Source organism: Anarrhichthys ocellatus, unplaced genomic scaffold (assembly GCF_004355925.1).
Source record: "Anarrhichthys ocellatus isolate YVR2014 unplaced genomic scaffold, GSC_Weel_1.0 scaffold18, whole genome shotgun sequence".
NCBI classification, from domain to species: domain Eukaryota; kingdom Metazoa; phylum Chordata; class Actinopteri; order Perciformes; family Anarhichadidae; genus Anarrhichthys; species Anarrhichthys ocellatus.
This window is the reverse complement of record NW_022280048.1, coordinates 3,684,764-3,697,129: the sequence shown is the minus strand read 5'-3', so window position 1 is coordinate 3,697,129 and position 12,366 is coordinate 3,684,764. Positions and strand designations below refer to the sequence as shown.

Here is a 12,366-nt window from a genome sequence, read left to right as displayed (position 1 = left end):
AGCGGTGAAGCGTGCCAACTTTGTCTGCTCCAGGCGAGTCCCAGACGCTAACCCTAACTGTATTTGATGTGAAGTGTGCTCTCGGGTCCGAGTGTGACCGACCTGCAGCTGGGCGGCCGGCAAGTTGACGTCGGCCACCATCTCAGTGCAGGGGTGTTCCACCTGCAGACGAGGGTTGAGCTCCAGGAAGTAGAAGCTGCCATCCTGGCTGTAGAGGTACTCCACTGTACCTGCACTGACGTATCCCACCATCTTAGCCAGCTTCACTGCACACTGAGGAGAGAAAACAACTCCATTCACATCAAGGATCACATACTTTCAATTCACTTGGGTGATCTTAGATCTCCACTTATTAGCTATAAACAAGTACAACCAATGCAAGCTGGTTTGTACCCTTTCCATATCCTCAAACACATCAGAGGTGGAGATGGTGGCAGGAGCCTCCTCTATGATTTTCTGGTGCCGTCGCTGCACAGAGCAGTCTCTACCAAATAGGGAAATGGCATTGCCATACTGATCAGCCAAGATCTGGACCTCCAGGTGGCGGGCGTGCTTGGCTAGCTGCATGACGAAAATAGGTGATCCTGGGACTTCTGCCTGGACCTGGAGAACCAAAGAGAAAGTAAACCCTAGCTGTCAACAAATTCACAAAAACCCCATTATAAATTGCTGATACTGTTTCCCCAACTTTGGTGCAAACACATTTTCCCCATTTGGATCTCTAATGGTACATTCCAACCCTATTCTGTGATGCGTTATGTCCTGCATGATGTGTCAAATGAAATGCTGGATTTGGTTTGAGTTTCCACGGACCTGTCTGAAGAGATTCGGGAAATCATCAGCAGAGTTGACTTTACGGATGCCTTTCCCTCCGCCTCCCTCTGAGGCCTTCACCATGACGGGGTAGCCGACCTTCTCCGAAGCCTGGCAACGGAAAACAAACAGCTTTCCAGCACACATGCAACTATGCAATGTATACTTAAGCAAATGCAACATTCTTTTGACATTCTTTCGAACAGTCACTTCAATGACACGCTTACCTTCAGGCCATCCTCCACATCCTGGATGCAAGCAAGCTCATACACGTCAGTAGGAACATTGATAGTTTTGTTTTTTTGGTTGCTCTCTGTCCATTCTACTGTGAGGCCTGAGGAAGACAAGACGGATAACATATTCAGCATACAAGCAAACGCCTACTGCATGAAGTTTAAATCTGGGGAGAGTTCAACAATCGTTGATTGTTTTCAGAGCTCATCGTAAACCGAAAGATACACAAACTGTGACATACCTGCGCCGCTCCAGGGCAGGGTTGGAATGCCAGCAGTCTGAGCCACGATGGACGAGGCAATCTTGTCTCCCAGAGCCCACATAGCCTGACTTGGGGGACCTAAGGTAGGAGTTATAAATAAAAAATAAATACGATTTAACGGATAACGTGAGGGTTAGTTAAAGGGTCAAAGTGATAGGGCAATGTAAGAAGCTTCCCTTACCCATGAAAGCAATGCCATTCTTGTGAAGCAGTTCTGGGAGTTTGGGGTTCTCCGAGGCGTGACCCCACCCAGCCCACACGGCCTGTAAGGACCAGGAGATGACAGGTATTAAGTTAACGATACAAGTGCTAGTTACTGTGGGAAAACTACAGATATTATAAGTGTGTGGTCATACCTGAACAGGTATGCGTTTAGCAATGTCCAGAATGAGCTCAACGTTGGCATAGTTGTTATTATTAGTCCCTCCTGGCACAGGCACGTAATGATCTGCCATTTTGATGTACTCTGTGAAAGACAGAACCACACATTTCCCCAAGTCAATATTCATCACAGGGTACCAGTGTAGGGTCTTCTTAAATAGTACTTCTGCAGTGCATCCCAACACTCCTTAGCTGAGTCACTGGCACCGAAACTGTTGCACTTTCTGCAGTTTTTTTTTTACGTGTTCAGAGGCATCACGCTAAAAAGCTCACCTGCATTGGCCTTCAGGTCCTCTGGGGTCACCATTACAACAAAGCGGATTGCCCTTTCATTGCGAAACATCTCATAGGACCAGCGGCGGATGGAGCGCATGCATTTGACCGCTGCGATGCCATTGTTGGCGATGAGCACCTGGAGAAGCAAAATAGTTGAGTTACCAACGTTGAATCTTATCACAGATACGGCTGTGTCTATATGCATTATGGCTTCATATTGTAAGTTAATACATTTCAAGGCTGTGTGATCCAAACTTCTGTTTGTTCTGGAATTCTTGACTGGTTTGTTTCCATCCAAAAATAAAGAAGTTAAATAAAAAAAATCATCACCTTCTCGATAACCTTGTTGCCACCAAAGCGGGTGACAAACTCAGCGGGAGAGGCCACAGTGAAGTCTCTCTGGAGATCGATACGCCGGCGATCTCTGCCTTGCTTCACCAGGTGCAACCCTGACATACTTGGCCTGTCAGGGCGAAGAATGTTACAGCCATTCGTACCATCTCTAGTATTGGAAGGAACGGGGTATTATGTAGCTCGGATAACAAGCAGACAGATGTGCAAAATACAAGACATGAATTTAGATATTTCTTTTTTTTTTTTTAAACTGCCAGGAGAAAAAACAACAAAAAAAACAAAACACGGTTTATATTTACAGCCCAAAAGCTGAAAGAAAGACACCGACATCACCTCATATTGATAAGAGGCCGACTGGTCTAAGGAGCAGAGGACTTGACTACCATCTCTTATCTTGAACTTTATAGCTTGTGAGCGAGTTACAGCTTAATCTATGAGTAAACGTGAAAGAAAACCTGAAAACAAACTGATGACAGGAACGATGGTAATGATGGACAGAAAAAGAGTTAAAAATATTATCTTTATGGAGCTTACAGTTTAACAACTGACAGAGCAGAACATATTGTAGGTAAGAGCACAGGACAGTCCTCAAACATGTTTACATGCTTGAGGCAACTGCATGCAGAGCTCTTTGACTCGATCTACACCTCATAGGGAACCATAGGGGGGGGGGGGGGGGAATAGCACAGGGGGAGGGAACTGGCCATCAGCTGGAGGGTGTTGGCAACGCTTGGGGCTCATTTGTCTGGCTGCTTTCTGTGACCTGACGCTGCATTATTGCATCACTGTAGGGGTTACTGACAAGAGTCAAATGAGCCGTACTGAATGGAGGCCCTGATTTAAATCTAACGGTGGAGCTGCTAGAGTTCTTTTTCTTTCCTATGACAGGGAGAGAGGAGGAGGAGGGGTGGCAGACCCCCCCATCCAGTATTTCCAGTTTTAAAACATCCGTCGCAGCTTCTTTTAAGTTAACCCCCAATGATTCCCATGTCTCGTAGTCAGTAGACAAAACACCACGATCCATATGGCTGGCTGCTTAACATAACAATGTTTAGGAACCAAATGGACAGATATACATAGAAACATGTGTAAGATCTCACTGGAAAGGAAACGGCACGCAATCATGGTAAAGGCTGTCCTGTACATCAGCATGTGTCTATCTCATTTTAATGTGATCAAAATCTTCGGCGAGGCTTTTAAAAAAAGGAAAATGTAATTCACCCAGCCCAGTGAAAGACCCGGGGCTGGCAGAGAAACTAAAGACTGCTGCAAGCTTTAAACAAAGTCCTCCCAGTACTGAAAAGCTCCGACCGTCGAATTGGGAATTTTCCGTGTGTGAACACTTGTCCAGCTTTCCCAAATCAACATGCTGAAGTCTATGCCTAGCTGCCAGGCCTACCACGAGTCAGGACACAAAGAAATCCTTTCGCAGTGTGCAGCTAGTGAAAGCACATATTTTCACAGACTACAGGCCTGCACTAAAGGGACTAGTCTAATAGAGACAGCGCTCAAAATCACTGATTCCCTTTTTATATCACATTTGCAAGCCACAAAGCAATGATGCGTTTCAAGGCTGCTAAAACGTTGCCTTCATAATATGTAAAGAACCTGGACCCACACACATAACTGATACCACTATTCAGTGAAAACACTGAATGAACATCAAGAGCCTAGAGGTGATGCGGACGGACCCGGTTTGCGGTCTAACCTCAGATTGTGCAAGGGGTTGTCAATGTGGTCGAATCCCATTTCATAGGTGCTGCTGGAGCTATCGGAGGATGACGGCGACAAGGAGCGAGTCTCCCTCTCCTCCAGCTGCAAGCCAGGCTTCCCGGCGATCTCATCCTCAGAGTTCTCCTCCGACACGGATCCCACGATGAAGCGCGAGTGCAACGCCGCCACAACGGGGTTATTCTTGGCAGCACCGTCCTGCTGTTCCATGGCCGGGCGACACGAACAGGCTGCTAACACTGGAGAGAGACACGACAGTGGCAGCAACGGTTATAAAGGAGATACAGAGAGTCCAAATATCAGGGTACAGTGTGACACAAGACCGCCTCGTCTGGCATGCAGTGCTGTTTGTCATGTTGCAAAAGCGAGTTACATAAACTTATGTTTCTCGATATATTGCAACACTTGGACTCACACTGGGAGCATTGGCATATTGTGTGCAGAGTCTGAAAGGGGGCAATTGTTGAAGATGCCAACATAGTTAAATATCAGAATGCAAGAAGGTTTAAATAAGGACATGCACGCTGTTCATACTGTTATCGCTCACCGTAAGCATCTGAAGCATTGTTTCAGGCCTAAGTAATCGCACTCCAATAAAAAAAAAAATTAAAAACACTGCCTATTTGAAAAGCATATATTATAGAACAGTCTATAAAACATGTATAAATCCTGCCTGCAGGTGAGATACACTTGAAAGTGTTCCTGCCAATTGAAACAAACATTTTAGCTAATTTAATGGTGGAGACAATTGTATGATAACTGTTTGTTGCATTCAACTTGATTTCAGGGCATATTTCACTGAAAATACTTAACGTACCTGCTCTATAGTATTGGACTTCTCCTTCAATTCCTCGTCCACTAGCTAACTTACCTAGGACGTGCTGTTCAACGTTAATTACGGCACCCTATGGGAAGAATAACATGGCACAGTGCTGTCCTACCTGCCTCTGTTCCTTTACGATGCTACAACTATGTTTGCTTCTCCCCCTAACTAGCTGCTCGGGTAAGTGGAATGAGTAGACTCCCAGGTATGGCACACCTTACCTATCGATAGCTGCTTGCGGGACCAGAAAAACAAGCGGAGCACTGCGGCCACACACACTGCTAACGTGAGCCAGGGGAACATCACACAATGATCCCCAGAGCTGTGTTTAGCAGCCCGAAACTTCTGACTCGAGACTTATTATTTTCATGGCATAGCATTAACCGCTTTCTAGCTAGCCCCAGTTAGCGTTAAAGTCAACTAATCAACGGTCACGACACCTGTCAAGTCAAAGCTAGCTTCCTAACCTGGCGCAGATAAACTGAGGCGCAGATGCTAATAACGTAACTGATAGGTGTTAGCCAGTTTACGAAAGTAGCTAATACAATAATCCAGCAGCAGCGCTGATACAGTATTGCCGACTGTCTACAGGTTCACTGTACCGCAGCGTGGTCGAAATCGTCAATGCACTAACGACCGACAGACAGACAGACAGACAGACAGACATGACATGAACATCTCGGCTGACAACTCACCGGTGGAGATGCACCGTAAAGTAATCCTGAAAAAGTTGAGTTCAACAGATCGATGACTTAGTGGTGTCTTTACGACATCTCTGTTTCCAGTTATGATGAAAAAGTCACATCATGATGAGGTAACAGACGTTTTAACAGCAGAGTGTGGGGTGATGTGATGATGCGCATGCAGGTTACTTCTGGACGTTGACCTCCGAGTACAACTTCCGCTATAGAAATAGATTAGGTAGAAAATACTTCACACCCAAAATGGCAAATGGTCTGTGGAAAAATTAAACAAAAAATGTATATAACATACAAATATAATGATTGTGTAGGTTTGAAGAGTTAAAAGATGTATACCCTCTTCAGCTGAAACAAAATGTAATTGTATTTTTCCATGTAAAGTATTATTATAAAGTATCGTAGAAATAGTCATATTCTTAATCATGCATACAAACTTGCTCTCGATTGTGTCAAATGCTTAAAACAATGTAAAACGTGTGAACAGCTACACAAACTGAAAAAATAAAACAGGTAAAGTGATAAATATTGAAGTAAGAACGTTGTTTGGAGTTAGTAGTATTGTTTAATCTGTACAATTCCAATGCACATATAAACAAAACATATCAACACTACTAAATTCCAACCAATTATAGGGCACTTTCATTGTGATAGTCCCAGTTTTTAAATAGTTCAATATAGTTACTATTAATTATGTTGTTGTTTTATTTATTCTTTGCCTCATCCGTTTATTTATACGTTTTGATTTGGTGATAGTTGTAACCTGGTTGCTGTAATACGAATTCTCCATTAATAAAGTTCTATAAAATATTTACTGTACACAGTAAATACTTTTGGATCTATTACACCTAGATCTAGGAAGGTGTCGTTCGCAGAGAACCAATCACATTCAAGAGCGATTAATTGGGCGGGTTTAGAGGACCTATAGGAGGGGCGGATACCGGAAGAAGTCTTCTCTTTATACGTCCATGCTGTAGCTGTACCGGCAAGCAGAAACCTAGCTTTAGCCTGCCGCTGTGCTCTCGTGGGTGTCTGCAACAAGACCGATACGTGTGCTTTGCTCCGATACAACGTTACACAGTTTCAGGTCTTTACCGCTTGTGCTTGAAGCCCTCTACGAACCCGCTTATCTAACACGATATTTAACGACAATACCGATACTGGATTTATAAAACCACTTTTATACAAAGCAATTGCCACAACAATAAAGCAGGAGTAAAAACTAGTTGTCTAAATGTGACATGATTTGCAGCGCAGCTTCCAAAAATCACCCCATTTGTGGATAAAACGAAAAATAGACTTATTTTCCCAACATGTGGTTGCTGCGTAATTTCAGCTGCAGGGGTTCTGAAGACAAAAACAATCGGAACAAACGAGTATAAAGATATGAGCTCAATACTGAAATGAAACCAAAAATAATTTCAACCTGTTGTTTTTAGTGTGTATATGTACATGTGGTAAAAAAAACCTCTCAATGCCACATTCCCAATTGAATCTTTGTAGAGTAGCTTCACTTGCATGCCTATCGAAAATGCAGTGTAACTGCCATTGTGATCCACTAGATGGCTTCAGAGGCCATTAGTTTGCCATCTCTAAAATGAGTAAATTAGGCAGAGATTGAACGGTCCAAACAAGCAAGGCCTAGTAGAAATGGTAACATTATGGATTCTCTGAAATTGGGTTATTATAACTATAGGCTACAAATAAGATATCTACACGTTTTTTCTTAATCTATATTTTATTTGCTAACAGCAATATACCTGATTTAGGCAATATGGGCTATGTATAAAGGAAGGGATACATCTATGTGTTGTGCAAAATAAGAATGTTGCATTTATTAGTAGGCCTTCATGTAACATGCTTGCTATGAGAATATTTACATGATCTACCAACAGACCTACTCTACAGCGTGAGGTTTGATTTCTTTTTGCATGTACTAAGACTTAATATCTATATGAATGCATGTGGTGAGCAAATCCACAGTGCAACTGCAGTCAGAGGAAGTTCTCACTGATCATCATCGACCTTCCTTTTCTAAACTTATGTTTTAGAAAGCATCTACACACCTCTCTGTATCAGCACTTTTGCAAAGCATCACAAGACACGCTGTCGTGCTTTATTCATGATAACACAGCCGTTCGGATGATATCCCTGTAAAGAGCATTATTCATATTGTATGCTCCAGATGACTATCATCTCGTGTCTTAAAGCCATCTGTGTTGACATTTCTTATCTCAGCACTTATACTTCCAGAGGAGATTTAGAGCACCAACATGCCGAGTGTTCTCCCAGGAATATGTGATGCGCCATGTTGCTTTGACACTGTGTTATGATTAATTTAAAAAATCCCATCGGAGTTTTACAGATCTGAGAAGAAATATCGCTTCTCTTGACACATTCTAGATCACCTATAGAGGGGCAGCACCATGTGTGAATGAAATATTATCATTATATAACAAATTATCTGTGAGTTATATGCGAGATAACTGTTACACCTATGCTTTTGTTTGCCCCTCAAACAGATCTAAAGAAGAGGAATATGAGCGAGGCAGGATGTGGTTGACAGGACAAGAACTCTCCTCTCCTTTCGGTGCCTCTCTCCCCACAACCCCCCAAAACTCTCCAGCACTGCAGGGAGAAGTTTTCTGCTGTCTGCAAAACTTTGCGGTTGACCTCCTCGCCACATTTTTGAGCCAGTGGAGATGTTCATTCGGTATAAAGCTACGCTCAGCCAAGGAGAAAAAGCACACAATAGAGGTTTGACAGGAGCCCAGCACAGTGGGAGGGCTCTCAGATCAATTTTCCTCCTGGGAGACCGCCTGACTTTTTCACACCATCAGCTACAGTGGAAAAAAAGGAACAGTTTTGCTATGGAGTGCCATGCCATGGTCATTTTGTCATGATAGAAACATGAGCACAAATGTATTTTAGATTAAGAGGTGCTGCTGAGCAATGTAATCGTTCTCTCCATAAATAGAATGTGAAGTCACACAGATTTTGTTCTTTTAGTAATTTACAAGTTACGATATTAGTATTGCTAATATTACAACAGTCTATGAGACATTTGAGATTTTTATTAGGGCGTTGGATTGATTTGCAAACATACATACGCAGCTATCTACATTTGTTTACATCGGTGGACTATAGCCTCATTGACCTTTGTCACAATGTACCACGACTCTCTCATGCACGGTTTCATTGCTCTCCCTGTGAAGCTTTCCTGGGGGGTTCATTGTTCTCTCTGCCCCTTAATCTACGACGTTATCCTGTCATGTATAATAAACACAGTAAAAGTGTAGCTAAAGTATTTCCGAACATTTCTTCGTCCGGAGGCAGAGCCGTTCCTTGTATCTCCTCTTAATGTTCACATGAAATTAAGATAAAGCTCTTCTTTGTGAGCCCTATTGTAAAATCAGGCACTTCCACTGTTTGCATGAACATATGTTAGCAAATCTGTGTGAAAACTGTAGTGTGTGGAAAGGTCATACACTTCTAAAAATCGGAGAAATATTTCAAAGCACCTTGCATCGACCATATGAGTCGATATGTCATTTATGTATTCAGAAAAAAAAGTATTTTTTCGGTGCAGCTTGAGCAGATGTACGAGCAGAGAGATTAGCAACTCAAGTGTAACTTTGCGGTCACAAGCAGAGATGTTTTGGGAATTGCATCAGCAAGCAGTGAGCTGCAGTCATGCATACGGAATGAAGTGCACAGGACCGCTCATTCACTTTTATTGCTCAGCCACCATTGCTATGGCCAAGGGCATGGCAGCAGCTGTTGCATAGAACCACTTTCAGCTTGCTGCGAAGCTCCAACTAACAGTACATTACTGAAATGAAATACACATGAAATAAGTGACACATTTATTAAAAATAAACAATATCATTATTGATCCCTGAAGAGATGGAGTAGCGGTGCTAAGATGTTTCCTAAGATTGCGTTCCAAAAACATTACTTCAGAACTAAGATCATTTGTTTCACAGAAATCTTTGCCTGATGATGCGTTTGACTGTCAGTTCCAGAAAGATGGCAGAGTGAGTAATATGGTGAGAAAGGCAGCCAGGGCCAAGGCACAGTACTTCTACAACAGGAACACACACGGAGAATTAGTGACAAGCCAGGAAGGTATACAACTATAGGGCGGACCTTGCCAAAACAGTATTTGGAGGTACAAAGGAAACTGAAAGCATAATTTAGTCAAATGAATTTAAAGGATTGGGCCTGACATCCAGACAGACCCTGATCCCGTGCCGGATGAGCTGGTTTAATTGAATCCAGCATCCAATCCAACTCTTGACACATCTATAATACATGTGTCCATGTGTTGACATGAGTGCTTCCCACAGACAGAGTCATGACCCACAGGGGGTCACAGGAGATTAAATTAGGGTCGCCAAATACATTTGCTGAATTTCATTGTCTTTTATTAAACATTTATATTTGCAGTACACATTTGAGCCACAAGAGGGAGCCTGAATGTTCATGTTGTTCTGATAATTGCAGCCTACTTAAAATATTAAATCTGAAATGAATGGCTAGCCTACGTTATGTTTATTTCGGAAAAAGATGAGCCTGTTCAGTCCACCTAAATCTATTTATCTGGGTTCATTTATTAAATATGTGTACATGTTTTCAATAACATATGCATACAACTTTTTATATTAACTTAAATCATATTTTACTTATTCGGATACATATTTTATTTATTTTACTCTGTTTATTTGTACTTTTACATTACATTACAGTCATTTAGCAGACGCTTTTATCCAAAGCGACTTACAATTCAGATTCTATATTATTTCTACACCGTAGGCACAGCTACGGGAGCAATTTTGGGGTTAAGTGTCTTGCTCAAGGACTCCCCGCCTCGCATATTAAGACATATGCCACTATTTACATATTAACCCACAATCCTTTCTCATCCGGGTCTGTACAGGAGAACTGCTACTGTAATAAATGTAGGACTGCAGTCTTACAGTGAGTTGACCGGGCTGTCACTCAGCGACTCATCCCACCTATGGCTTTGCCCTCAGCAAGCTTTGGACTGTGTGACACGTCATTCCCATGATTGTCTTTCTGGGAGAAAAGCAGGACCACTTCAGATATGGGTCTGGAGAATATCTTGAGTGTCTGATTTCTTGTCACTTTGACTTCCACCTTTCTTACTAGTCCATCTTTACTGGGAATAGCATTCACAACAACTCCCATTGGCCACTGATTTCTTTTTGTCTGACTGTCCTTCATCAGAACTATGTCTCCATCTTTAAGATTGGGTTTCTGTGCTTGCCACTTCTGACGATGCTGTAGCGTACTCAAATATTCTTGTCGCCACCTAGCCCAAAATGTCTCTGACAAGGCTTGAACCCTTTTCCACTGGTTCTTGAGCAAATCTCCTTTCGAAAACTCACTAGCTGGACAAGGAGATGCGCCTGTTTTCTGTGTCAGCAACATGGAAGGGGTTAGAATGAGGGGAGCCTCTGGGTCAGTGGATACAGGAATTAACGGCCTGGCATTCACAATGGCAGCGACCTCTGCCATAAAGGTGATTAGCACTTCATGGGTGAGTTTTAAAGGTCCGACTTGGAGGAGCATGCAATCTAGAATTCACCTTGAGACTCCAATCATGCACTCCCAAGCGCCACCCATATGAGAGGAGTGTGGAGGGTTGAAAACCCAGGTGCACTTTTGTTGAAGGAGGTAGTCTTCTATGCTTGAATCACGATTACATTGTAAATCCATTTTCAGCTCCTTAAATGCTCCAACAAAATTTGTCCCACAGTCTGATCGAAGCTGTTTCGCATAGCCTCTGATAGAGAAAAATCTCCTGAGGGCGTTTATGAAGCTTGAGGAGGTCATTGTTCCGATTACCTCGATATGAATGGCACGTGTGGACATGCATGTAAACAAAACTGCCCACCTTTTGTCCCTGGCCTGGCCAGCCCTGGTACGACATGTGATGACTTCCCATGGCCCAAAAACATCAAGTCCCACATAGGAAAATGGGGGGTCTACTTGTAGACGTTCAGCAGGTAGATCAGACATTTGTTGTCGCTCCATTCTTCCTCGCAGCTTTTTGCATGTGACACACATGTGAATGCAGCTGCTGATGAGGCGTTTTCCTCCTACTATCCACAGACCACTGGCACGGATTGCACCGTCAATGAAGTGTCTGCCCTGGTGTTTCACACATTCATGATGGTGGCGGACGAGCAGAGTTGCTATGTGGTTACGGCTTGGGATAATGATAGGATGGGCTTCACACTTTTCAAGTTGTGCCAGATCGATGCGTCCACCTATTCTCAGCAGGCCTTCACTGTCAATGACTGGCCGAAGTTTATGAAGAGTGCTGGTTTTGGAGAGGTCACAGTTTGACTTAATGCATTTCAACTCTTCTGAATAGCTTTCATGTTGCACACACTTTATGATGACATGCTCTGCCTTGGTGATGTCAGCAACTGACAACCCTTTCTTGCACATGTGCCAGCCAACACAGCCGTGATTGCCTGATCATTGCCTGAACATAACTCCACTGCTCTGGACGTGTTGACTGTCGAATACGCTGTACGCGATTACTCACATAGACGTAGAATCTTCTTCTCTCATTGTTTATGTATCCTAACACAACTTTGCTGTCTGTGTAGAATTTTATTGCATTCACTTTCAGGTCAATTTCCTTGATGACTAGTTCTGCAATCTCAACAGCTAATACAGCTGCACATAACTCTAACCTGGGGATTGTCAGCTCAGGCTGGGGAGCGAGCTTGGACTTTCTGAAGACAAATCCTACTTCA

The 12,366-nt window shown here is 43.0% G+C and overlaps 1 protein-coding gene across 7 annotated transcripts in view; it reads right to left on the bottom strand.

Moving 5' to 3' along the window:
• The window catches only part of acaca (acetyl-CoA carboxylase alpha), a 29,764-nt gene extending 24,207 nt beyond the window's left edge, over positions 1-5,557 (bottom strand). For 3 of the 7 annotated variants that reach the window (XM_031857026.1, XM_031857028.1, XM_031857030.1), the window contains exons 1-11: positions 5,096-5,557; positions 4,029-4,290; positions 2,297-2,468; positions 1,964-2,102; positions 1,666-1,775; positions 1,491-1,572; positions 1,289-1,387; positions 1,041-1,147; positions 814-924; positions 394-603; positions 103-273 (exon numbers count right to left, since the gene is read on the bottom strand). In XM_031857026.1, coding sequence (XP_031712886.1) covers positions 103-273; positions 394-603; positions 814-924; positions 1,041-1,147; positions 1,289-1,387; positions 1,491-1,572; positions 1,666-1,775; positions 1,964-2,102; positions 2,297-2,468; positions 4,029-4,290; positions 5,096-5,177 — 1,545 coding nt within the window. In that variant the 5' untranslated portion in view covers positions 5,178-5,557. The remainder of the gene's footprint in view (positions 1-102; positions 274-393; positions 604-813; positions 925-1,040; positions 1,148-1,288; positions 1,388-1,490; positions 1,573-1,665; positions 1,776-1,963; positions 2,103-2,296; positions 2,469-4,028; positions 4,291-5,095) is intronic. The other 4 variants (XM_031857025.1, XM_031857031.1, XM_031857029.1 and 1 more) reach the window with 2 other exon arrangements.
• Between the last annotated feature and the right edge of the window lie 6,809 nt (positions 5,558-12,366).